The sequence below is a fragment of the Podarcis bocagei genome, assembly GCF_964188305.1.
Source record: "Podarcis bocagei genome assembly, chromosome: 3".
Lineage (NCBI taxonomy): Eukaryota > Metazoa > Chordata > Lepidosauria > Squamata > Lacertidae > Podarcis > Podarcis bocagei.
Window position 1 is genome coordinate 88,854,242 of NC_138127.1, and position 26,996 is coordinate 88,881,237.

The following is a 26,996-nucleotide window of genomic DNA, read 5'->3' on the forward strand; positions in this document are numbered from 1 at the left end:
CTGAGTAGGTATTTCAGCACAAAGCCTCAAAAGGTGTAAGTCTCTCAATTCATCTGAATCCGTTGGTACAAAGGAAACATTCATGTGCAAGAAATTGATTACCTTGGTAATCAAAGTTCAGGATCTTGCTGAAATTGAAGATGTCTTAGAAGCTGAAAACAAACAGCTAAGAATGGAGAACTTTCCAAACTATTAGCAACTAGTTTCTATCTGCGATAGGGTACAAAGCTATGTGGAGCGTTGTTTTGGCAAGCTCTCTCAACACCACGCTTCTACGGTATTCATGTAAAAACAAAAACGGCAGAAAATTCTAGGGAAGTCTGTAGATTAAACACATGTCACTGCTGTTAAGAGCTTTTAAGGGAGTTCACCACAATAAATATTATCTGCTTCATCCTTGAAATCCAAAATAGAACTGCATACTGAACTACCAAAAACTAGCCTCTCAAATAACATTTTGTTTACATAATACACTGAAAGTCTGCCCACTTACTAGACACCACCAAGTGAAATTTTAATGCAGCATTACTTTTCCCCTCTATCTTTGTGAGATAACATTTATTTATATTGTGCTCTTCTCCCCAGATGCATCAGTTTTCAATTTGATTCTTCCAATTCCTGTGATCTCTTACAGTTAAAACTGCATCATGAACATAGCAATATGCAAGAAAGAATATGCCTTGAACCTGTTTGAAGAAAAGAGCATTCACGCTGATAACTTCATGCTGAAGATAGCACAATGTAAAGGGAGACTGGATGGCTACAAGAACAGAGAATGCTCTTGGTACATACAGCCAGAACTTCTTGAAGTGCTGAAGTACAAACTTAGAAAAGATTTCCCTTTATGTGGCCAAAGACACCTACACATTTCTCCTTGCTGCTGTTTTTAAACTGATGCTTCTTAGGGGTTTGTGGCATTGCTAGACTTCTGAAGTGAAGATTCAGTATCATTTGATGTCACAAACCTCACTTCCCATTTGCCGTAACCATCAACTGTTACACCTTCTGACCACTGCATAAAAGCAGAGCAAATTGTGCAATAAAATTTTACCGGATGAATATGGCCACATGTGTGCATAGCTCTTCACCCATTTATTTGTGGATAGAAGAGAACTTAAGCCTATGCTGAAACTCTGAGTTTTTACAATGTATTTGCAACATGCTGGGATTCAAATGATATGCTGGAGAACAATTTGCCCAGTACTTTTAAGTGCCTTCAGGGACCTAAAGAGTTAACAAGAACAGAATATTGTTTTATAAAGGTTTTTCTAAAAGGCTTGACACACTTTTATAGCCAGAAACAATTAGGGAATACTTGTTACAGCATTTCTTCTAAACTGGGATGCGACTGTATATTTAAAATAAAATTGCAATACAAACTGCCTGCTAAAAGCACTTTTTTTTTGTTTGTGCATTTTGTTTGTCACCCAATGTCACACTAACAACTCTGCATCTCATTCTAAAGCACATTATACTGTGAGATAAGATGAAAAAGACAGTTTTTAATTTCCCCAAGGGGAAAGTACTTCTGTTAAAAGCATCTTTTTATCAGACCACTCTTTCTGAATTACCAATAATGCAAACCAAAGAATTAGATATTGTACTTTAAAATTTAATATTTGTTCAATTCTTATTCATATCCTATAGACATCCCCATGTGTAACAGGGGAAAGTGTGTGCTAAATGCTTAAACCTACTTAAGAATCCCAAAGATTGAACATTTCAGTCCTTCAATCAGTGTGCTGTCAGGTCATGATCATTCAACAATGGAGGTTTTTGTGCTTTCATTATTGTAACTAAGCTCACATTTAACTTATCACTGCATAGGAATGAGCAAAGCTTGTCCAAAAAATATATAAATCATTTTTCTATCTTTAAAACAAGGGTTCCACAATGTAGCCCGACTTTTAAAAGCTTCCTTAGATTTTGGTGAGCAGAAGATATATTAAGAGAGAAACAGCTAAGGAAATAGTAACAAACCAAATACTTTTGCTACAGTCAAGCTAAAACAATCACAACTCCTTGAAGAGTTCTAAATTTAAGAAGGTTACCAGTGGCATAACAAAACAAACAAAAAAAGGCTGGAAAAAGTAATGACAAAGAAACTGTTGCAATGTACATCACCACACCAATAGGACAATAGTGCCTTAGCAGGGCTGCCTGTACTGCAACATTATTCTGTTTCTCGTGCTCAAACCCATTTGGCCTACAGGGCTGCGTGTTACAAGTTCACATGCACAGTAAGCTAAGGTTTGATTTTTAAAATGCTAACCTTGAACATTTTTCTCTTTCTGGTGGTGAACCAGCAATGGCCAAAAATAGTGAGGTCTGATGGGTTCGCCTTCTTCTTTGATGGCCTTCATTAGATCAATAGCCAAAGCTGAAAAGATCAAGAAAGTCAAAGAGTCAATAAATGGGGTTGTAACAGGGTTAAGTAGTAAAAAAAATTAACTGAGGCAAGCAATAAGAAAAAGTACCGGTTTTCTTTAACTCCAACGCACACAACAGAGTCATCTGCAGGGGAGCAGTGTGAATGCCGTGCTCTTTCATGTCACTGCAGAACTGTTTCAGTTTAGCCACTGGCTGTAAGGAAATGGAAGGTTTAAGAATTTCACTGTTCAACTGGCAATATTCAGCACAATTAAGTGAATGAGTACAGTGGACCCTCCGGATACGAATTAAATTCGCTCCAGGGGTCCGCCCGCAACCCGAAAAGTCCATAGGCAGAGGTGCTGCTTCAGCACACGCGGCGAAAACCGGAAGTATAAACTTCCAGGTTTGCCGCATTCGTAACCCGAAAGTTACGTATCCAAAGCAGTATGTAACTAAAGGGTCCACTGTACTTCAAATATTCTTGAGAAACAAAGAGAGTGCTGGCTTTGACTGGGAAGGCCTACACACTACTGCGTTCACATACGGTTTGTGGGCTTCCCTTGGGCACCTGGTTGGTCACCATGGGAGACAAGATGCTGGACTAGATAGGCCTTCAGTCTGATCTTCTTAAGTTCTTATGTTTATGAATTAATCCATGCATCCAACACATAGTATCCCAGCAGCGATAAGAGCAGCAGAGTCGCTCATGTAACTGCATGCCAGAAGCGAGGAAGCAAGGCATAATAAGGGTGGCAAAGGAAACACAAGGAAGCCAGTGATCAATAGGGAGGGGCGGGCTTACTTGCAAGGAGGAACTGACCAATTCCAGAGGGGGAACTTGAACAGGAATAGAAAGTGGAACAAAGGCTATGTATGAAGACAAGGGAAAGCTAAAGATGTGGATATCAGAGTAGGATTCATAGGGTGGAATGGGGAGAGACATATGAGGAAAAGAATACAGCTTTGAAAAAGGGAGAGGAGCAGACCTTGCGAGTGAACAGTTTGCTTAAGAAAAAAATATTGATTTAAAGCAGGGGTGGTGAAAATGTAAACCCCCAGAAGCCGATGGACTCCAACTCCCATCAGTCCCGAACAGCAGGGCCAAAGGTCAGGTGTTACAAGAGTTGGAGTCCAGCAATATGTCAAAGGGTCTCCCTCCCCTGCTTTAAGGGTCCTTCGTAGGACTTCACTTACCATGTTCAAATTTGCACAATGCCGTAAGAAGAAGTTGCCACGGTCTATGCTGCCTTCGTTCTGGGCATCTGACAACCCTGAAGGGAATGTCTTCAGTACTTGAAAAGCTGTATCTTCTAAGCCGTGTGTTAGTAAACTCAGACAGAGATTCATTGCATCTAGGTAGTTAAGTACAGCACGGGGGGGGGGGGGGAGAGAAACCAAATACGATTAGGAAGAGTCGGGGGCAGGACCAATACATTAATGTGCAGAAGTAGTACACCATTTATTTTTAAGCACTCAATTTACACATTATATGGAAAATGATAGCGTAATAAGCAAAGCAAACATTATAGTCCAGTTATAAAGGCATTATGGCCAATAGCTGTGCTTAACAATGTATTGATAAATTACAGTGTACTACTTACCAAGCATTGTGGATATATTTCAGTGCAACTCAGAAGAAGCCATGTATAAAAGCCACTGAAATTAACTAAAGTTCCAAAGAATAACTACTCTACAGATCTACAAATTTATCACTCAGTGCTTCTATTGGCTTTCACTGCTCAATGAGTAAGGATGCTTGTAGCCATTTTTTAAGTCAGTAGCTATACCCATGTAATCTTTGACTATTTCTGCTCATGTGCCATACTGAGAACTACCAATTCGTAAAGAAGTACAATGCTCTAATCAACTGAGCTAAGTATAGATTAATATCACCAAGACTGTGTAAAGTCAAGTCAGAATAACCACCAATTAGACATGATTATAAAAACACTATGTATCATTTTACAATTCTATTTGAGAGAGACATTTTATGTATATCTCTCTTCCACAGCTACTACCCTGAGCTACCCAAATGGATGCACTGCTTAACTAAGTAAGAAATAACCATGCATTTTCATTAATTTCCTTTTTTGAAGAGTAAAGGCTAGTGCCACTAAGCAAATCAGATTTGTTGGCATCTTTCAAAAATATTACCTGGAATGTATCCCCTATCATGTCTCATCTTCTCCAAAATGTTTTGTACATGCTGAGGATGTCCAGCCTTGGCAAGAGTAAAAATGATGTCCATTAAGTCCTTGTCCAAAAGGTAGGCATCAGTTTTTTCAATGTTGCCCAGGATCTGCAATAGGAAGGAGAAACAATGTAATAGGAAACTACATATAGATATAAATATTGATCTGTATTAATCTTTTTTATTATCATCAGTTTTATGGCCACAATGTAACCCTTTGCATCTACATGGAAAGAACACAGGAAGCTGTCTTGTACTTAGCTCAGTACTGTCTACAATGCCTAGCAGTGGCTCAGTGGAGATGGCGGGCACTGAGTCTGGGACTTTTTGCATGTGAAGCAAATGCTCTGTGCCACTGACCTATGGCGCTTCCACAAAGAGGGCATCTAGATTGACTTCTGTGGGTGTGTTGTACGTTAAGGTGTTCAGTCATAACACAATGCCCAAAAGATCAAGGATGGATCTACTTCATGGGATAGTTGAGAATATACAGTCATACCTCGGGATGAATATTCTTCGGGTTAGGCATTTTTGGGTTGCGCTCTGCGGCGACCTGGAAGTAACGGAGCACGTTACTTCCGGGTTTCGCCGCGCGCGCATGCGCATACCATCAAAATGATGTCATGCGCAGAAGCGCCGAAACGTGACCCGCGCACACGCAGATGTGCAGACATGGGTTACGTTCGCTTTGGGATGTGAACGGGGCTCCGGAACGGATCCCGTTTGCATCCTGAGGTACCACTGTACTATGCCAATATCTGCAAAATGATTCCAAAAACCATTCAATGGAAGCAAAATATTGTGCTGGAACTGCCTTTTCAATGTGCAAGTATGCTCCAGTAGCATTGCATTCGTTCAAAACACAAGACTGGTTTTCCAAATTCAGGAGGTTCCAGGCATTAATCAGCCAAATGAAACTGAGTGCCGTGTTACGCATGACACAATTGTGTCTCTGAATGTTAAGGGACCGCTCTAGAGAAAAAGCCATTTCAGAAGTATCAGCGTTAGTTCTGAAATATACGACCTTGTAGTAAAGAGTATTGATTTTTGTGGTTTAAGGAAAACAGCAGAATGCACAGTTCTGCTAAACTTAAGACCTTTTAGATTGAAAGCATTGTAGTCATCATTAAATCCATTGCAGGTGGAGAGAAAGAGGTTTAAACTGTCAAGGTGTTCATTTTAACTGCATTGAAGCCCTGGCTAATAAACAACACTTTTTATCCCATGATAACTACAATCCAACTCACATCTTCAGCACAACTGTCTTTTTCCAACACTGATCTCAATTAATGTTTGGATATCTTAGATGATCCACACATGTCAAAAGACAGACACACCAAAGTATTATGTATAGGTAGATCTCCACAGTTTTTGGGATTCCACTGCCAGTAGAGTGTGGTTACTAAAAGGTGGTGTCATGAAATGCCCAAGTGTGTCAGTTGTGGAACTATTTCGATTTTCTTTTAAAAAAATATTTTGTAAAAATATATACCACTAACTCACATAGAAAACAGATGTGGGCAGCAAATGTAAAATCACAAGCACCAGAAAAATACAAAAGCAGAAAAAGTAACAACAAACTGGTCCATCACATAAAATTCGTTCAACTGAAAATGCCTGTTGTCTTCAAAAGATGTGCTTCACCAAACATACTATATTCTTGATTTCTTGTAAATACCAAGCGGGGCTCATTTACATAGGGGACAATTAACAGCATTACTCAGTGTATGCAAACACACAAATTGAATAGGCAGCTTTGAGTAAGCCACTACCTTCTCTGCTTACCAAAGAATACTAGTTGCTGCACAATTTCAACATACAGTGGTACCTCGGGTTAAGTACTTAATTCGTTCCGGAGGTCCATTCTTAACCTGAAACTGTTCTTAACCTGAAGCATCATTTTAGCTAATGGGGCCTCCCGCTGCCACTGCTGCACAATTTCTGTTCTCATCCTGAAGCAAAGTTCTTAACCCGAGGTACTATTTCTGGGTTAGTGGAGTCTGTAACCTGAAGAGTATGTAACCTAAGGTACCACTGTATTACACTTCCTATAGAATTAGCTACTAGCCATTTGGGAAAAGGCATGAATGAAAAGTGATGACTATTATAAAATCTTTTCTGGACAGAGCTGCAGCTTTGCAGACGGTGTGTATTACCTCTTCAATTTTGCTCATGTCACCTTTCTCAGCGTATGCATTCAATAGTGCAACGTAAGTGTCTGGACCAGGTTCAATGCCAGCATCTCTCATCACAGAAAGGATATTTTCAGCATTCTCCATATCCCTGTGAAGTGTTTAAAAAAAAAATATTTTTTAATATAGTGGCAAATACAATGTTATAAACTGGTTGTGGTTGGTATTAAGACTTGAGCTTATGGGGGGGTGTCACAATTTATCAACAATGAGCTCTTTATTCAATTAAACAGCTGTGGGAAAAGGAATGAATGAAATATAGGACAGGAACAGACAGAGCATCTGCCATCTCTGGCAAGTCCCAATAAAGATAATCAATGGAAGGGGAAAAATCATCAAGGCTGGCTCACCTGCATGGCTACATCAGCACAATCAAATCTTGGCTTAATAATACAACCCCATTGCTACCGGTTCTCTACTCCCCTTCTTCAAGTGGCAAAACCGGTAATCTGCAGTTAACCAGAGCTTCCTGCTATGTCTAAACTGGGAAGCTATGGCTATTGGTTTCTTTAAAAAGGCAAAATAGGAAGCAATAGTTCATATGGCTTCCAAATCCTGCACAATTTCCCAGTCTGTACAAAACAGGAAACTACAGTTAGTTGTGGCTTCCTGCCTTGTTTCATTGCTTGTATGAAGGAAGGGAGCAAGTGGGACTAAACAGGCTGTACCTGCCACCTCCACCTCCTTTCAGCTGCTATGTGCAAGTCTAAAAATTTTCATGCAATTTAATGAGATACACTTAAGATCGTTTTTTACATGTAGTTTGGCCTTTAAGCATATGCATCAGAAAACCAGTCAAGGTTACAAATTTTGAAACTGTCCCATGCAAACAGTCACCTGGTTGGGGGGCGGCTTTTTATATTCAAGAGATCCCTGAACACATCATTATGCACAACTAAGATCTCTGTCAGGTAACTGGGGCTGATATGAAGGGTGTAACTATTTGTAACAATTAAAAAATTAGAAAATGCATTCACTTAACTCAAGACAAAATAGCAATTTAAGCAGAAGAGTAAGAACTATAAATTACCCGGATCTCGCATGGCCAGTCACAAGTGCGCTGAATACAGACTCTGTGATTGGGAGCTCCTTGCTTTTCATAAAACCAAGAATCTTGCTGCAAGATGAAGAACTAAGTCAGCTATGTTTTTCTTTGGAAAATGCAAGTAAAACAAATGTACTTTATACTGAAGACTATATGCTGAAGTAAAACAAAATAAGGTATCATTTAAGTCTTGTAATACTGAGTTAGCTAAGACCTTGAGATTACCATTTTAAATACAAAGAGACAATTAATCCAATATTTTAAACCATATTCTGGAAAAACAGTGTATGTTCATTGCTCCTAACCCTATCTTCTGTTATATATTCCTCTTTTAACCTAAAAAGGAAATTCCTGATTAAATTAGTACTGTGCAGCATAAAAACACATCCATGCTTTCTCCACTAGCTAGGTATTCTTTTTTGTACCTTGTTCCTTTCAAGTTATACAAATTCCAATTCTTCACTTGCATACAACGGCTGCATTCACATGAATAATGTTGCATATTAGCCATTGTTCAGAACCAAAACTGTGGTCAACATTAACTATGGTTAGTTTCAATAAGCCAGTTTCAGAAGTCACAATATTCAGCTGGGTTGTTTGAAAATAACCATAGCCAAGTATTGTTTCTTTGGATAAGGTTATCGCTTTTATATTTTTCAATGTACTTTCATTAATCAATCAGTGAAATTTGTTTGTTAAATTTTAATTCATGTTTAAAAATATAAACACTGAAATCGTATACACCAGGGGCAGAGAACTGGATCTAGCCAAATCTTTGCCTTCCTTACCCCCCATGGCCCAAATCTTACAGGAAAGCAGGACTGCTCACTTCTCAATCACCTAATGTCACTAGGACATCAGGTGATATGGGGCTTTGAAGTCCCAAGAGTGAGCTGATCGTCAGCCCTTCAAAAGCCTCTCTAGCCCAGTTGCCTTTTTACTTGTCCACACTGACATCATATCAGGTGTCAGATGATTGGCAGGTGGGCAGAGCTTGAACAAAATGGCCAGGCAGATCAAATGGGGAGACTTTGTGCCCCTCCCTGGTTAATAATGCCTAAAAGCCAGTGGTTCCTTGCCCCTGCTATACATACTTATCTAGAAGTAAATGCACTGAACTCAATGAGACTTCTGGGTAAACATGTAAAGGATTATGCTGTAAGATGCATTTTGGCTTTAAAATATTTAGGTCCATTTATGCAAACCCTTACCTAGCACCATCAATATCACCCTTGCTGCAATAGGCAGCAATCAGCCGCTGGTAAGTGACCTGCAAAAGAAGATGACGAAAATAAGACTTGCTATTTAATGAGTGGTGGTGAGTTAAAAGTTGGCCAAAAAAATGCCTTTACGAAAGAAGTACATACTCGATTGGGCTGAACATTAGCTTCTTCCATTTTTGTTAAGAATTCAGTTGGAGAGAATGTGTGCCCATTCTGAAGGTAGACCTTTAGCAAAGCATTGTAATGGCTTACATCGTACACAACACCTTGACAAGAGATTATAAAGAAAAATTAAAATTCAGTACATTAAGAAGTTCAATACGATAAAATAATTCAATGCAAATACTATCACAGCAACAAATTTAGGCATAGATAAGAACGCACAACTTCTGAAAGTGCGTGAAGGTATATTTCTAAGTCCACTAAACAGTGTACCTTTGTAATGCAACGCCTGAAACAAACATTAAACACATGTTTGCAACACAGCGCATCTTAAGTCTAGAGCCTGTTCATTACACTGAGGAAGTATGGATATTATTAAGGTCAGTTCAGACATAATATTCTCAACCCTCCTTCTATACTCCCATTTGTGACTATGGTTTGCAGCTACATGTATTAATAGAGGAAATCCAAGCCATGGTGGGGGAAGGTCTATGTAAGCCTAAATATTGTTCAGGTAGCATACAACTACTGTTTGACATTATGCTTAAGCCAAGTCTGGTATTAAACACAACCACTATTTAATATCTACTCACAAACCAAAGCTCTAAGAACTATTACCAGCGGGAGCAATTGGGATATTGAACAGAATTCTGGATAATTGTTTAGCAATGCAAAAAGTAGCAATATTAAACTAAAGTCTCTCTCTCTAAAATGTTAAGCAACAAATTACCTGACTTCATTGCACAAAAACGAAGCTTGGTTTTAATATTAACACCTCTAGATGTCAGTATAGCTCTTGGAATCTAAAAACAGATTTCCAAGAGTTGTATCTACAAGTATTTAAATAATGTCAGCTACACATTTAGTATCTAACAGTATTTTAATTCCATTAATTTTTACACCAGAATAAAATAAAGCACATGCTAAAATAACATTCATATGACTTATTTAAGAAAAAGAATACCTAGTCCTTTCATCTGGGTCCATATGGTATGGGCAAGTTCTGTTCTTTCAGCTGGATGATGCTCAGGCAATAATGAACCACAGGTTCTCAACAACAGTAGGGCCTGGTTACTACTTGGGTATCCTAAATTAGAACAAGATACATGAAACACAACATGAACAATCACTACGTAACCTAGAAGGCAATAAAATCTATTAAAGGGGGGGGGGACTACGCATAGCTTTGAAAAGTTTAGAAACGCATATCCACACTGTTCTGTGACATCTGACAACAGAAAAGGAGATGCGGGTCAAGATTTGCAACATGGGGGAATTAAGAACTCAATCCTATGTGTATCTACTCAGATATAAGCCCCACAGTGTTCAATGGGGCTCGCTTCCTATTTTAATTTAATTTAGAACTGCTGCTTAGACATACCACCTGGGAAAGTATTTGAACATGCATGCATTTTGTAACATTTTCTAGGATACAGGTACGTAGCTGTGTTGGTCTGATGCAACCGAAATATATATATGTGTGTCTGTGTGTGTGTGTGTGTCCAGTAGCACCTTAGAGACCAACTAAGTTTGTTCTTGGTATAAGCTTTCATGTGCATGCACACTTCTTCAGATACCAGCACATGAAAGCTTATACCAAGAACAAACTAAGGGTCTCTAAGGTGCTACTGGAAAATTGTTTTATTTATTTATTTTTTTATTATATCTTCTAGGATAGTAAAACTAGAGGCATTGGGTTGTATCCAAGTTTTACTCAGAATAGACCCTCCAAAATTAATGTACCTAAGTTAGCCATGTCCATTAATTTCAAAGGGTTATGACTAATGTAGGGTGTTACCCACCATGTTTTCCTGACGTGTCTCAAACTATTGTTGAAGAGTTTGACTTACAGTAAGCGTCCCAGATGGTACACTTTAAATGGAGCAACTATGTCCTGCAGTACAAATATGTGGAGGCAGAAAGTCAGCTTAACTTCAAAATTCTGATAGTGTGGCCACTGCATATGTACATAAAATGTGCTCTAGTGCCATATATATGCAGCTGAGCCTGTTTTGCCTATAGTTTGTAGTATGCAAGTGCCAATGTGTATATGCACACACTCGTTCCTGGAACAACTCAATACATTTGTAGCATATTTATGAAGGATTTAGTAACACATGAGTGCACAGTGTCACATTTCTCAGGAATTATTTTTTGAAAAAGTTCTTCTAAAAATGCTCAGATAGCATCCCAAATAAAGCCAAATTATGCATCAGATTTGAGAACAGAAGAGAAGGTGACCAAAAAAAATGTGTTTTAAGCAACCTAACTGCCAGAATGAAGTGATGCAATAAGCAGTGCAGACATGACAATTAATGATTTAAGTTGATCTCTGTTTATGCAGAATATATATACCGAGCTTCTGCTCTTCACTGGGAGCACAGCGTGGGGTGGGGTGGATCAGTGCTCCTTTCATGTAAGCTGAACAACTTTGCCAAGCTGAAATAACACTCATGTTCTTTATTTCAGTTTAGAAAGAAACAAGCTACTGATCCCACTTTTACAGGGAACTGCTCAGGAATTTCTAAAAAGTTTTCCCCAATGAAAGCTTTACGTTAGGAAATAATAAACTTTCTATACATACTGCCTAATCAGCCTGTAACCTCAAAAGAGTAGCTCACTACTATCTGCTGACTGAATACATGTGCAAGAATAAAATTGGGCTCCACAACATCTGATGCAAAGCAGTATATAACTTTTTGCCTTGCTTAGCTATTAGCCATCATTTCTAGTTGCCACTGGCCAGCCAATCCTTGCAAAGAAATTTCTCTCTTGTCTCACACTAGATAGAAGATGGGAAAAGAGAAACAGCAATGAAGACTCTCTTGTTTTCCAAAGCATGAGATAAGAGAAGAGATTTGCCAAACCAAGGAATAAAGTGTGAGAGAAGACTCTTACCCAGGCTTCCTCAAACTCAGCCCTCCAGATGTTTTTGGCCTACAACTCCCATGATCCCTAGCTAGCAGGACCAGTGGTCAGAGACGATGGGAACTGTAGTCTGAAAACATCTGGAGGGCCGAGTTTGAGGAAGCCTGCTCTTACCCAATGCTCTTGCCAATTCCGCTATTAGGAAAAGCCTAGGAAGAGCTTATGTCCCCCCTTCTGAGTTCTCTGCAATTCATAGATAATTTGGGGCAAAAACCAGTCACCAAATGGTCCATCAACATCTGGAGTTGTGGCAACCAAATAAGTGGATGGATGATTACAATTAGGGTTAGGACTACAGGAAAAATGTCTCCAAAATGTAATGGTGGTTTTATTAAGCTCTGTAACATGCAGATGAAATCTCAACCAAAATAAGGTTTGCCAGATTAAGAAACAGACTTCTGTGTCACACCTGAACATCTTTAAGCAGCCGTGGCTGGGGCAACAGATACCAGCACAAGCTGCTCAGTCTGTGGAAACTCATGCTGCACTTAAAATACTGTATATGTCTTTTCCTACGTAGGAATTATTCCCATGTTAAAAAAGTAAAATACAGAGTGATCCTAGAGGCAAGGAGAAAGGAAAGGGTTATCCTCCTTTCAAAAGGACACTGATATTGCTGCTTCTTAGCAAGATGTGACACTGCAAAACCGCAAGCCAGCCCACCTTTTATGCCCATTATTTCAACTCACACTGTAGAAATGTAATCCCATACAGTTGGCTTTTCAACCTCCAGGAATGGTGAGCTGCAGATGCCCTGATGAACAAGCCACAGCTATGTACACTTTGGGTACAGAAACAGAAATTCTGCTATGGTTTAGAAACTTGGTTGGATCCATGTCGCTAATATCCACTTATATTGACCCTGTTAATTTTTCTTTTTCCACTCTGTTTATGTCTTAAAAGAGCTAAGAAAACGAGCAATGTACACTCCAAGAGTTGCTTGACCTGATCAAGTAAGGGAGATCTATGCACTGAAATGGCCATCCATTCGTGCAGCTGTCACACGTGCATCTGTACCACCACAGGCCACACCGTGACTGGAGACACCTTTTGTTATGCACAGCCTGCGCAGCCCCACTTAAGCCTGCAGGTCTTTACGTGCAAATTGTTGCCTGTGTTTTAAGAGCAGGAAATCTGTTGGGGTGGTGTGACTCTGCCACCCTCCAGCAACTTCACTGCAGCTTATGGAACAGTGAAGTGGGAAGATTGGGGCTGGGTACGTGGATGGGCAGAACCAATCTGGGGCTCCCACCAGAGCAGCCGTGCAGCCTCAACCCCATTGCTGCCCTGCCCCCTCCCTCTCGTTAAGTGACAGCAATGGGAGTGTGGTGGCACAGCAAACTTCAACCACACCTGCTATGGAGTTGGTCTGAGGCCAGTATAAGCAAAGTGAATGATAAGCAATGGTGCAACCCTATATTCATGGAGAGCAGGGTATCTCCGTGCATCATGTGCTACTGCCATTCAGAGGGCACTGCAATTCCATTACAGCTGAGGCTATTCAACTGTAGCCATCTTACTGGCCTGTTACTGGCTCTTTGTTCCTGCTTCTGCAGGGAATATGCTGATCCACTGGATGCTAATGCTTAAAATGCAGGGTGAGCTTGTCATTAAATGGACCCTGCTAAGGCACAAGAGAAGGATTATAATAGGGCTTCATGAGGGCAGGGAGCGAGCTTGACTTATACCAAACCAGACCCGTGGGTACACCCGCCTCAGGACTGTCAGTAACAACCAGCAGCAGCTCTCCAAAATTTTAGGGAGGAATCTTTGCTTGCAAAGCATGTGCTCTGCCACTGAGCAATGGAGCCTTTCTCCACGTTTATACACATGTGCATAAGCCACCTGCTTTTATTTTGGAGAAAGCAAGCAGAAAGCCAGCGAGGGGCCCCCAATCCAGATCAGGAGCACATTTCAGACTGGAGACCTGTGGCTGCTTTTTTCCAAAATAAAAGCATCCAGGTTAAGCACTCTTATATAAACATGTCACATGAAATTTAGTCCTTACTGCCAATGCTAGTTAAAACAGGAATACTGTTAAAATGTTTGTGCCCTACAACTATTCAATTTTCACAAATTACAACTGTAACCCGAGTAAACGGAGCTCAGTTTATTATTGCAGCCACCAAACTGCTAGAAATAATGTAAATAAAAAATGCTACAACTATTTTCAAAGCATTTTAAAAACAGTATGTATTAATAATTGCCAAGGATTTTAACAAAACGTAAGGCAAAACCATGCTGTTAAGCAAAAACTTGATGTTAGGTAAATATAATGTTAAGCAAAATAGTAACACTTTACCTGTTCTGCACACATCATGAAAGATTCTTAATAGAAGGTTTTTAGTAATGCGCCCAGTTCTTCTGATAGATTCATCCAGTTTATTCAAGGCCCAATCAAAATGTTGTGTCTGCTTGCTTTGAATAGCTGTAGGGGGTTGCTCTTGAACTTCTCCCTTCTCTTTAGTTGCAACTGTAAAGAGCCTTGCTTGGTAGATCAGATGCCTACAAAACAAAACAAATCCAGCTTTGAGGGCAGATAACAGCTATACTTGTGTCTTACATTTGCTGAGCATTCAGAGCTGAAGCAAACCTCAAGAGTTTTAGGGGTAGGAAACAAGAGCTAATAGTTCTCTGTTTGGAAAGCACTGAAAGAAGAAAGCTGGCCAGAGAATAATAGAATTGGAAGGGACCCAAGGGTCAACTAGTTCAACCCTTACCACATGGAATTAAAACCTGCAAAGCAGCACTCAACTGCAAAAAACACTATTGTACTCTGCCTGTACATACATACATATGTATACACACGCACACAGAAAAGAGCTGCAAAGTAATAAGTGGAAGCTATGACAGCTGGTGCTAAAGAGATTGTGGTAAGGAGGACAGAAGAAAAATGGGGGCCTGAAATATAATGTACTGTCACCTTTTCACCAGGACCTACCAACTTGTTTTAAACTATCTAAAGCAGAAATGGGCAACATTTTTTAGTCTGAGGGCCACAGTCCCTTCTTGGCAATCCTCTGAGGGCCACGTGTTAGGGGTGGGTGGGGCCAGAGGTAAAAGTGGATAGAGCAATGAATGTCACTTTTGCCCTTGTAGAGTAGGGCTACACACAGACCCTCTGTCTTCCATTCAGGCAAGCAAGCCATTATCAGAGATCAAGCAAGCATTTCAGCCAGGCACAAAACACTAAAAGGTGTGTAAAAAGGCTGGTGAGGGATGTGGTCTGGGGAGAGTCCCATGTACCAGACGGAAAGACTTGGAGGGGGTATTTAGCCTCCAGGCCTGAGGCTTTCCACCCCTGATCTAAAATCTACCCTAGCCGCTGAAGACAGCTATGGAGAAATGTAAACTGGGGGCTCCCAGTTTGCATTTATACGTAATGCTAAAGCATGGTTCAGTGCTACATAAGACATGCTTGAGCAGAGGGCTGCAGGCTCTCCACTAATCCATCCTTCTTCATACCTGGGAGCACAGCTTTAGCAGGTTTTTATTTTTAAGAGTCTGACTAATTTAACAAAGCAAGTCCATAACCAATGGTTCAAAGTTGGCTTATTAAACTCAGCAGATTGTTTCAAATTGGAATCTCTTGGCTGAATGTAACTTTAAGCTGAAATTGTGTATATTTACCGTATTTTTCGCCCCATAGGACGCACCGGCCCATAGGACGCATCAAGTTTTTTGGGGGGAAATAAAGGAAAAAAATTTATTTCCCCCCAGGCGCTTGTGGGGCAGGCAGCGGGGAGAAGCGCTCTTCTCCCCGCCGCCCGCCTTGCGATCAGGTCCGGGGACAGCAAGGAGACGCAGCGCGTCTCCCTGCTGTCCCAGGAGTGGTGGGGCAGGCAGCGGGGAGAAGCGCTCTTCTCCCCGCCGTCAGCCTCCAAACCACTTCGGTCCCCCGACCTTGTGGGGCTGGCGCTGGGGCTCTCCTGAAGCCTGGAGAGCGAGAGGGGTCGGTGCGCACCAACCCCTCTCGCTCTCCAGGCTTCAGTGAAAGTGTGCATTCGCCCCATAAGACGCACCCACATTTCCCCTTCATTTTTGGAGGGGGAAAGTGCGTCTTATAGGGCGAAAAATACGGTAAAACTAACTCTGCTAAAGACCTCTTCGCAACTGTGCGTGAAGAGTGTGGAGCATGCAACTCTAAACCATGGATAAATACAACACAGGAATGTCTTAATGAGCCTAAGGCATTCCTGTGTTGTATTCATCCATGGTTTAGCATTACGTGAAAATGCATCCATTCTATGCTAGAAAATTCTCCAGAGAATATTCTCTAAACTGCAAATTCTAATGTAAGAACCAGTTTTACAACCCACATTTAAAAAATCTAGTAAATAAGAAGTCAAGCTGTGATATTGCCAGTGTAAGTAATGAATAATGATTGTTTTGATCCAGTTACATAACTGGGCATTGTGTCATTCACCAGTGTCAGTTCTGAAATGTGAGCTACAGAAAATGTTTGGGTTTTTTTTGGGGGGGGTGGTTGTTTTAAAAATATGATTCATTTAATTTGATGAACATTTGAATTCGTATGTATTTCAACTATCTGTAATAGCCTTTTCCCCTATTTTGGTGTGCCCTTATTCTTAGCAATTCTATACCCTTGGCCATACAGTGTGATATTTTCTTTTTACAGAAAGTAGCTTTAATGCTTTACACACTTAAAAGTACCTAGGAATAGGCTTACTGTGGACAGAGCAGGAAAGCTTACATGTGTAGCATTTATTTTAAACTTTATCTTGATTTTATTAGTGTTGCACCGAAAATACTGTACCATGTAGATATGCTTATTAAAGAACGTACTCATGTAGCAGACCTGAGGTTTTATTTTAATATTCCTTTTACTTTAAAAGCTACATTTCATGCATACACAACATAATTAGAATTCAAAGTTGATGGTAAATATACGGTTAGTGGCAGGCTCCATGATTAAGGTGAGTCATTCACACTGAATTTTCAATTTCAAGTTTGGTGCAAAAAAAATCAAAGAATGTGAATTCACTGCAATGCCCCATTGAATAAAAGTACCTATACAGTTTTTGGTTGCCATCTGAACAGGTTTACCCATGAACAAACATGTATATTAACTAATTATATCATTTTCAATGCATTAAAATTATATCATTTTCAATGCATTAAAATATTCTCCTATTTTAAATGAAATTTCTCTAATACAGTGGTACCTCGGGTTAAGTACTTAATTCGTTCCGGAGGTCCGTTCTTAACCTGAAACTGTTCTTAACCTGAAGCATCACTTTAGCTAATGGAGCCCCCCGCTGCTGCTGCCACACCACCACCGCATGATTTCTGTTCTCATCCTGAAGCAAAGTTCTTAACCCGAGGTACTATTTCTGGGTTAGCAGAGTCTGTAACCTGAAGTGTATGTAACCTGAGGTACCACTGTATTCTCATTAATCGAGAATATTCTCGAGAATATTCTCCAAAAGATTATTCTTGAGATTTTAACATCACTAGGTCAGAGTACCTGAAGTATCATCATTTCCTACATGAAGCTATCTGGACCTCGAGTTCCTATTCAGAATGGCTTCTCTAGGTAAGATAGAGAGGGTGGCTACTGGAAACAGAGCGTTTTTGGTAGTGATACATCAACTTTGTAATGCTCTCCAGAGAGAGGCTCAACAGGCAACTTTGTTGTGGTCTTTTCAGCGCTGGGTGGCCTTATTTCACAGGCTTTCTAAACTTTTAAAAATTTAAAGTCTTAGAGTTAAATCCAATTGTGTCCTTCCATTCACAGAAGAGTCTCTGATCTAATGGAGACCACCACCAGTGGAAGAGAGGAGAAGAGGCAATTTTTGCCGATTCCCCTTTTTGCAATATCTCAGACTGCCTTCCCTTCTGCTCTGGAGGGACCTCCAATGCTCTGGAACAGATTTTGGAAGGTGGGGGACCCAGAGGAAAGGGGCTGCCCCTTCTGTTTTGGGCAGGGTACAACTTTTATTCTCTCAGATTTTTCATTTTAAAATTTAGTTACTGTACAGTATTGCTAGTGTAGCTTAACTTACTGATTTTATTATCTGCTTTTGGAGTTACACAGTTTTACATTGTTTTACGGTTCATGGGGGTATTTTAATATATTTATTGTCATTTTAAGTGTATTTTGTGTAAACCACTTTGTTATTCGGCAGTATATAAACACAGTTAATTAATACAAGTTCCAGTAAGATAATGCAAGGAGGCCCTGCTCAAGAGTACTTATAAAGATATGAGAATTTAGATGAGAAGGGACTTCACAGCAGTCAATCCCAATGTTATGAAAAATGCTTCCCAAATAAATATGCAATAGCCCTTTGCAAAAAAAAATTCTGGAAAAGATGGTGGTTCAGATACTATCTACATATCCCAGAATTTGGGCCCCATGTACCACAGAGATAATACCTCCTTGTACATATATCTTGGAGATGCCTCACTAATAGGCAAATAATACCATCCATGATAGATGGCCATCAGAACTTGCTTTGTGCCATCTCTGTGGAAAGTAAAAACTGCTAAGGCAGTTATATGAAGGCTGCCACCTCTACCAAGGTGCATAGCTTCTCTGCTTTCTGGGCTTTCTCCACAGGCAGGAAGGTAAAGGAACTGATAGAGAGGGGCTGCTCTCCCACTCCGTTGGTCACATTCAAATCTGATTGGTCCTGCCCAGTGGAGCAAGTGGGAGGACCAACCATAGAATTGTAGAGTTGGAAGGGACCAGAAGGGTCAGCTAGCCCAACCCCCTGCAATGCAGGAATTATTCATCCATGGATCCCATCCTTCACTATAGGAAAAATGCATCTCTTCTATCTAGGCCAGGGGTTGTCAACCTGGTGCCTACCGCCCACTAGTGGGCGTTTCAGGGTTCTAGGTGGGCGGTAGGGGGTTCTATGGCACAAGCTGAATCCTCCTTCCATCGAGCACTGGTGGGCGGTAAGGAAATTTTACCATCAATAAAGATGCATTAGTGGGCAGTAGGTATAATCTAGGCAGAACGGACAGCTCTATTTTTGTTTGTTGTTTGTTTTGTGCTGTGCTCCTGAGGTTTTGCATTTTTAGGTTGTTTTTTTTAAAAAAGGAACTGTTAGTGTAAGCTGCTTTTATCCCTGGAATGGCTACTAATAAATAATAATATATTTAATAATTGACAGGTATCACTGGTGAAACTGATTAGAAAGGGGGAAAGGAGATAATTATTCAGAATTTACCGCTAGGACCGCTCAGGATAAAAATTGATATTTTACAGGATGTAAGTTAACTTACATCACTTGCTTGGACATTCATTTCATTTTATACGTTTATTCAGCTCTTCCTCCAGTCACTTCAGGGTAGCAGTCTTCCATACCTATCACTGTATTTCAAAATGATTTTAATAAATATTATTTACTCAGGAACAGAGATCCGGAATAAGAGATCTATGTTACGTTCAGTGAATATTACGACTATGCATTGGATTCAGCTGAGAGTCAAATCAGGCACATTCAGAGGGACTAGAATGAGTTGGGTATGCACAGCTACAGACAGATGCGAGTTGAGTTGCAATGGCCCAGATGCGAATTGAGTTGCAACAGCCCAGAACAATCCATGACAGTAAGGAGGCAGGGCATGAGGCCGGAAGGGTGGAAAAAATATGTGAAAAGGCTGGGACCTACTTGACCGGCGGCTGCATCTTCCGGGGCAAAAGAAGGCCCAGCACTGCACCTCTCCTTCCTGCCTCAAAGGAAAACCACTTGTGAAGCACCACCACACAGGGTTGGATTCTCCCATTTACCAGCTGTTAAGCGGAAAGATCCAATCTTGTGTAGTGCTAGTGCACCCTCCTGAACTTCTTTAACCCATTATCTGTATGTTAAAATACACTTTTAAAACCCATGTTTGGGGGACAGATCTGGAGTGGGGTGGGTGGACCCAGGGCAGCACAGGGTGCCAAAGAGTAGATTTTGAAGTCCTTGCACAGTCATAATTAAAAGTCCCATCTTTTGTACTTTGTGTCCTTGCTGCTCCCAGGACAGATTTTCTACAGCTTATGCCAGGTGTTAATAACCCAAGCTCTACAGATGTTGCTGAACTACAACTCCCATCATTCCTTGTCACCAGCTATGCTTGTTGGGACTTAAGGGGACTGTGGTTCAGCATCACCTGGAAATCCAACATCCGTCGCCCCCATCTGACTTAGCCCAACCTTCCCCAACTGGGTGTCCTGCAGATATTTTGGATTATGTCCCACTTAGACCAAGCCAACATGGCTGTGCTGATGGAAGCTGTAGTGCAGAACATATAGAGAGGGCTAAGCTGAAGAGGACTAAGCTGAAGAAGACTGGTTTAGCTGAACAGAGAAATGTGGTGGTAAAAAGTTTGCAGCATGTTGCTTTACGCAACAAAAACAAACAAGTTTATATTTAAAGAGAACACTGTTTATATACAACAAAATGTGACATGTTCTTTTTAAGCTTATTCATATGACTACAGCAGCATCAAGGTTGGAACTTAAAACTCAAAATGTTAAAGTGTGATAACCAAACTAATGTGTGTGCTAAAGACAGAAATCAAATTTCCTCTGTGCCTCCCCAACAGAAGTTCAAGCAAAAGACATTCAGCCAGGATAATTCCTGCTAACTGAAAATAGGTTGAAGCAGTATTAGCTCTAGAGACAACTTGCTTTAGAACAAGCTCTTGAGTTTCAAGTGATACCAAAATCAAGAAAAATAGCCTAGAGCACAGGTCTTCAACTGGTGGGTTGGGTTACAACCTTCGCTAAGGAGGGTCTCAACAGCAGCACTACCATCAGACAAAGTGGTCAGCACTTTGGGGCAAAGAATCCTACAAACGTTGGTATCAAAAAGGTACATTATAACCAGAGCTATCTGAAAATGAATTTAAGAAAAAACTTGAAGCATTACACTGTTCTATTTTAAATCCTTTGATATGCAACGTCTAACAGACGAAGTGAAAACACAAGTTACCGTATTTTTCGCTCTATAACATGCACCAGACCATAACACGCAAGTAGTTTTTAGAGGAGGAAAACAAGAAAAAAAATATTCTAAACGAAATAGTGGATATATGATTTTTGTGGTTCATGCTGTGGCCACAGACATGTGATCTGACAGTGAGTTTGGAGTAGCCCAATGCAAAAATCCTGAGGATCCATGCTTTGTAACCACGGAGGAGGGATGGAAGGGGAACCATGGATCCTCTGCTCACGACTGCAGCAGATCCTCCCCCCCCCCCCCGCCACCCACAGGCATTCGCTCCATAACACGCACAGACATTTCCCCTTACTTTCTAGGAGGAAAAAAGTGAGTGTTATGGTGCAAAAAATACGGTAATCTAGCATCTTGATCAAATTTCTGAAAAAGTCAATGCAGAATGATTTCAAACCTAACTCAGTCTACAGAGCCTGCTACATTACCAGCAGTACAGCTTAAGGCCTCTGGAAATGTGACTTTGGTTCAATTGTCATAATGGAACCTTCAATTTCCAAAGAGCAAGTTCTAGCTTTCTTGCTATCAAATAATTACAGTGGTACCTCGGGTTACAGATGCTTCAGGTTACAGACTCCGCTAACCCAGAAACAGTACCTCGGGTTAAGAACTTTGCTTCAGGATGAGAACAGAAATCGTGCTCCGGCGGCGTGGCAGCAGCAGGAGACCCCATTACCTAAAGCGGTGCTTCAGGTTAAGAACAGTTTCAGGTTAAGAACGGACCTCCAGAACGAATTAAATACTTAACCCGAGGTACCACTGTATGCGAAAATTTGATGCTAGTGGTATATCCTAAAGGGGTCTTAATCCAAGCAACAAGAAAGCAGGTGAAAAACCATTCCTCCCCAAAAAAACTGTAATTAGTTCTAAACCCATTCACTGAACTGAGAGACTGAAGTGGCTGTTGGAGGATCCAGGGAGCCACATACTCGTAATCTCATTTGTATTTGATCAACTACAATGACTGAATTCAAACTTTTACAAACAGGAGTTTAAAAAGAACATCACTCAAAACTGAGTGTTCTGGGTCCTAGGTGTCTATTGAACTTGAGAGGTGCTGCACCATAGTAACCTTAAAAGGTAGCAGTTTGAGACAACTGTGTAGTGCAATGGAGACACAGCTTGCTGATAAAAATGAGTATGGCAACTTCTGCAAACAAAATCTTTGCTTTTCAGACAGAAATTATGTAAACACTGCATGCTGCAATTTTTTTAACAGCAGGCAAGTCTAAAAGCCCAAAGTAAATGGAATGCCAGTAGCAAATGCCCATGACCTCATGTCTGTGAACTCCAAGCTGAATTGCTAATAGTTTGTGCACCTCCATAGTTGTGGTAGGGAAAATCTTAACACTACTGAACCACGGCCCTTGTATGCTGCACGCTTGTTTTGTGCAACCGACAGAAATAACTTTTCTTAAAGGCATTTTGCTGGGTTCCTCTTCAGTTAGCTTTAACGCTTGTTGTGAACCTGCTCTTTTCTTTCACTCCGTCTGTTCACAATCTACTACTAGCAATATTGACAGCTGCCACCAACCTTTACCTTTATTTAGGGAAGCCCAACTATTCCTTGCTTATTAATGCAATGTTTTGAGCGCCTTTGCGTAGACAGAATAGTCTAGCTATAGTCTAACTATTCTGATGCTTAGATCTGCACAGGTGCTTTTTGTTTTCATGACATTTCATTATCATACATTATCTGAACCATAGGACATTTTCCCCCAAGTACTATTACTGAACTTTAATTAAACAGCCATTCTCCCTAGCACCTATCTCAAGAACATTAAATTTCAGGCAACCAAGTAGTGATTTTTTTCAAAAAGAAAAGTTGGCTCTCTTCTTCTTTTGGACCATCAATGTGCCTCAAGCAGCTGGGGTCAGTAAAAATGTTAGCAGGTTCATGAGTTCTGGGGACTTATTTGCAAGGATGATATTTATTCTTTTATTATTTATACTGCTGCTTTGAGCTGTTTTAGAAGACAAAGCAGGATCTCTTTTAAAATAATGAATACTTTTTTGGGGGAGAGGAAGTTATATAAAGGAGCTTTAAGCAACTCTTTTAAAAAGTCATTGCTGCATAGAAGTAGCATGTAATTGCCAGCTGTCACCAGGGCCCCACTTTTACTTATTTGCAGCCAGGGTGGAAGGGGAGAGCTGGCACAGCGATTGGCCCAATGTGACAGCAGTAGGGTCAGCTCAGGACCCAATAGATCCTGGACTGGCTAATTTCAACCCATATCCATTTAGCAGGTAGAATGGGGAGCTCCATGCTAGCTGAGCGATGCTCATGTCATTCCACAGACAAAGGCTGGCGGGAGGCTGAGAGGGCTGCAACCTTCCACCTTCTTTCTTCTTCTCTGGCCAAGTAAGATTGTCTTCCATGAAAATGGTCTTAACAGCGAGTCCGTAAGTGACTGTGGAGGCCAATTCTGGATCCGCACGTCCTTCCACAGTGGGGACCTAGGTTTCCGGGTGGGTTTGCATTGCTCTGAGAGTCCTTCTTTTTTATCAGAACAGTATTACAGGTTCCTCACTCAGAAGTTGCAGTACCCCAGTTTAATAGACATAAAAATATATCCGAAAGACATGTCAACTCTGATGGCACATACTTATTGAAATGGCTGTTTGCAGGTGCGCAGGATCACTTCATATTGTGGAAAGGTTTCGTAACGTTCAAATCAACTCTATAACATTTGAAGAGCAAATTAGCATAGGCAGTGTTTAGTATCACCACGTCACAAGCTACTTTTGTAATGTTTGTAATGGTATGTTCTCTCAGTAGGATTCACACTTTTGTTATGCTGAAGCAAGCCTGTCACTGTTTTCTCAACCTGTGTCAGACATGCAGGTGACTATGTGAACATCCAGATCACAGGCCAATCTGTTTAAAAAACCCACCTGTTGCAACTTAAACCGTAAGCCAAATTGTATGTAAGATTATTTACCATAACTATTCCATGTTGATCTCAAGAACAAAACTTAAAGCAAAATGCTGCAGTGCAATCCTAAGAATGTTTCCACAATGAGGAAGCCTACGTAAGGGCTTACTCTCTAGGAGGTATGCTCAGGATTGCAGCCATCGTTCACAATTAGTGAGGAGTGGGGAACCTGTTATCTTCCACATGTTGTTGGACTCCATCAGCCCCAGCCAATGGTCAGGGATGATGGAAACTGGCCTTGCAGATGTTGCTGGGCTACAAATATGCCCCATCCTAGGTCTGTATCAAATTTCAGATTATATTACCTGAAAACAGTGTGGAAAGCCCCAAAGGTTATACCAAGGAAAGAAACTGTTAACAAGAAAAAGGGGAGAAACACCACAAGCCACTCAAGAAATTCAGTGGCAGCTTACTGATTTATTACAGCTTTAACTTATAATACAGTACTAGATTTCAACAACTTTTCTGTGCTTCTGGTGATAACTTGCATGTGGGACTGAGCCAGGATAGATGTAACATGACAGAAATAACTTTCACATCACTTGTGAATACAGTAGGTTTCAAAAGCGTCAGGTAGCACACAGCACATCAAGTACTCAAGAATTGCAAGTGTTCACAAACCAGCCTCTTAACTTTTAGTGATCAAAGTCATGAAGCTATGTGTGCTTCCATACATATTTACTGTGGACTTGCTCCTATGCCTCTCAGCAAATATAGGGCAGTATTCAACTAAATAATTTCCCTGTATCTGCTCCAGAGGCTTGTGGGATTCCATAGAACATAGGGGGTGGGGGCTATGCCAGCCCCAAGATCTGAATCTCTTCAGGGCTTGCTCATAAATGCAAGCCCTGAAGAGAGATAGACTGACTGGTTTTATATGCTAGCCTTCATCCTAGGATCATAGGGCTGTTTACAGATCCAGACCTAAGAGCTGGTTTAAACATTCAGCAGAAAAGTTGGGGCTTTTCAGACACAGACTATATCTACTTCAGGCTACAGCTACAGTATGTTTGAATGCTTCCATACAACGCACCTTCCTAAACCAATTCAAGCAGGGACTGTATTGGTTACATTTGTTCCCAGGCCCAACCAAAATATAAATAATAATTATCTCACTATACCAGCTGAAAGCTACCAGTATGAGTTTGACCAAACTGCGGGAGGCAGTGGAAGACAGAAGTGCCTGGCGTGCTCTGGTCCATGGGGTCACGAAAAGTCAGACACGACTAAACAACAACATACCAGCTCAGATCAGGAAACCAGTCCCTCTGCAAGCCTTTGCGCCTTTGCTTTGGCTGTTTAAAACACTGAATACTAGGAACAAGGCCTTTAGATTTGAGGGTGCTCTACCCATCAAAGTGAGTGAACTTTTTTGCATTTTTTCAAGGCTTGCAATCTCAACTTACATTCAGGTAAGTGATTTTCTGGTGTACTTGCTGGCACGTTTTGCCAATAATTAAAAAATGTACCACCGTTTGGTTTTACTTTACGTTGGTTTTAATGCTTTAAGCCATTTTAAGAAAGAGCCCATGTGTTGTCTTAAAACAACATGCCAGGAAGGAAAAAAAAGCTTGTCTGAACCTTCCTCCTCAACAAGCTAATTTTCCACATGCAAGGAGATGTTAATAGAGGCGAGCTTTCAAACCTGTAATCTCTGCACTTGTAGCCCGAAGGCAAACATCCCAGGTGGATGATTCTGCCACAGTCTTATACACACTTACCTGGGAATGAGACTGTGTACAAACTATACCTTTAAAGTACATTTGAAGCACATTCTTTTCCTCAAACAATTCTGGACGCTGCAGTTGACCCCTCACAAAGATTCCCAACAACTCACAACCGACTACATCGAGGGAACAGGGTCGGGCCAACGGCCAACCAGGCGCCTCTGGCAAGACCCCAGGACAAGAGCCCTCTCCCATCTTGCGGTCTGCAGCAACCTGGCATCCGGAAGCATTACTGCCTCTGACCTTTAGAGGCACAGCATAGCCACTGTAGCTAGTAACGCTACACACGTGCTTTGAGGGGTGGGCATACAAGCCTAAGCCTCGCCGGCCTCAACAGCACTTTGCTTTTCTGAGCAGCCGTGCAAAGGGGTTTGCAGCAAAAGCATTAAAAAAAACACACCTTGACACCTTGTGCCCGGAAGTAAACCCCGCCGAGTGCAACTGCGTTCACACGTGCACTCCCGAGGAAAGCTCAATGCGATGGTTACGGAATTCGGGCCCCACTCCCCCACCCCTATTTTGTTCTCGTGAAAGAGGTCAGGCCGACAGCACTTCGGACGCCCAGCTCTGCAGGGATTTGAACGCCGGTCCCGAGAGTTGCATGGGAGCCCCCCATTCCCGGCCCTGCCAACACCCGGCCGGCTCTCCGCGGGATTTACTCCCGAGTACACGTGCCCACAAGGCGCCTCCCCCAGCGACTGAGAAGCCCAGAGGGACCCCCGTGACCTTCCCCGCCGCCCCGCCTGACTCTCGCCCGCCAGGCCGGAACCCCCCTCACCTGTTGCCGCGGGAGGCTGCGGCCTGTGCGGAGGGCAGCGGCGCCCGGGAGCAGACCGTGGCCCCCAAGGCGCGGCCCCCTCTCAGGGGCAGGAGGAGCGAGCGGAGCCGCGAGGCCGACCTGAGGAGCCCAGCCATGATCTTCCTCCTCACGCACGCACCGGTCAAGGGGGAGCACGTGACGGAGGCCGGGCGGAACCACGGCGCGAGGAGAGGGCGGGGCGCGCGTGGAGGCGGCGGCGCTGCTTCCGGCTCTCCTGAAGGGAGGTATAATCTGTCTCGACGTTACTCAGAAGGTGGGATTGTGTTTTCCCCACCGCTCTTTAAAAGGGGTTTCCTCCGCTTTGAGGCGTTGTGGGAGATAAAAAGGTATTCTTTCCCCCCCCTTCAAAAAAATGGTACGGTCCGTATCTGTTTCAACAGGAGCTGGAAGGTGAGCCCGGGAGGCAGCCTCGGGCCAGTCA

The 26,996-nt window shown here is 41.7% G+C and overlaps 1 protein-coding gene across 1 annotated transcript in view; it reads right to left on the reverse strand.

Moving 5' to 3' along the window:
* Window positions 1-26,705, reverse strand: part of LRPPRC (leucine rich pentatricopeptide repeat containing) — a 116,609-nt gene extending 89,904 nt beyond the window's left edge. The window contains exons 1-11 of the mRNA XM_081188406.1: window positions 26,534-26,705; window positions 14,417-14,619; window positions 10,151-10,273; window positions 9,169-9,290; window positions 9,013-9,071; window positions 7,787-7,873; window positions 6,721-6,847; window positions 4,528-4,672; window positions 3,568-3,725; window positions 2,478-2,583; window positions 2,273-2,380 (exon numbers count right to left, since the gene is read on the reverse strand). Of these exons, the coding sequence (XP_081044532.1) occupies window positions 2,273-2,380; window positions 2,478-2,583; window positions 3,568-3,725; window positions 4,528-4,672; window positions 6,721-6,847; window positions 7,787-7,873; window positions 9,013-9,071; window positions 9,169-9,290; window positions 10,151-10,273; window positions 14,417-14,619; window positions 26,534-26,670 (1,375 nt within the window). The 5' untranslated portion in view covers window positions 26,671-26,705. The remainder of the gene's footprint in view (window positions 1-2,272; window positions 2,381-2,477; window positions 2,584-3,567; window positions 3,726-4,527; window positions 4,673-6,720; window positions 6,848-7,786; window positions 7,874-9,012; window positions 9,072-9,168; window positions 9,291-10,150; window positions 10,274-14,416; window positions 14,620-26,533) is intronic.
* Between the last annotated feature and the right edge of the window lie 291 nt (window positions 26,706-26,996).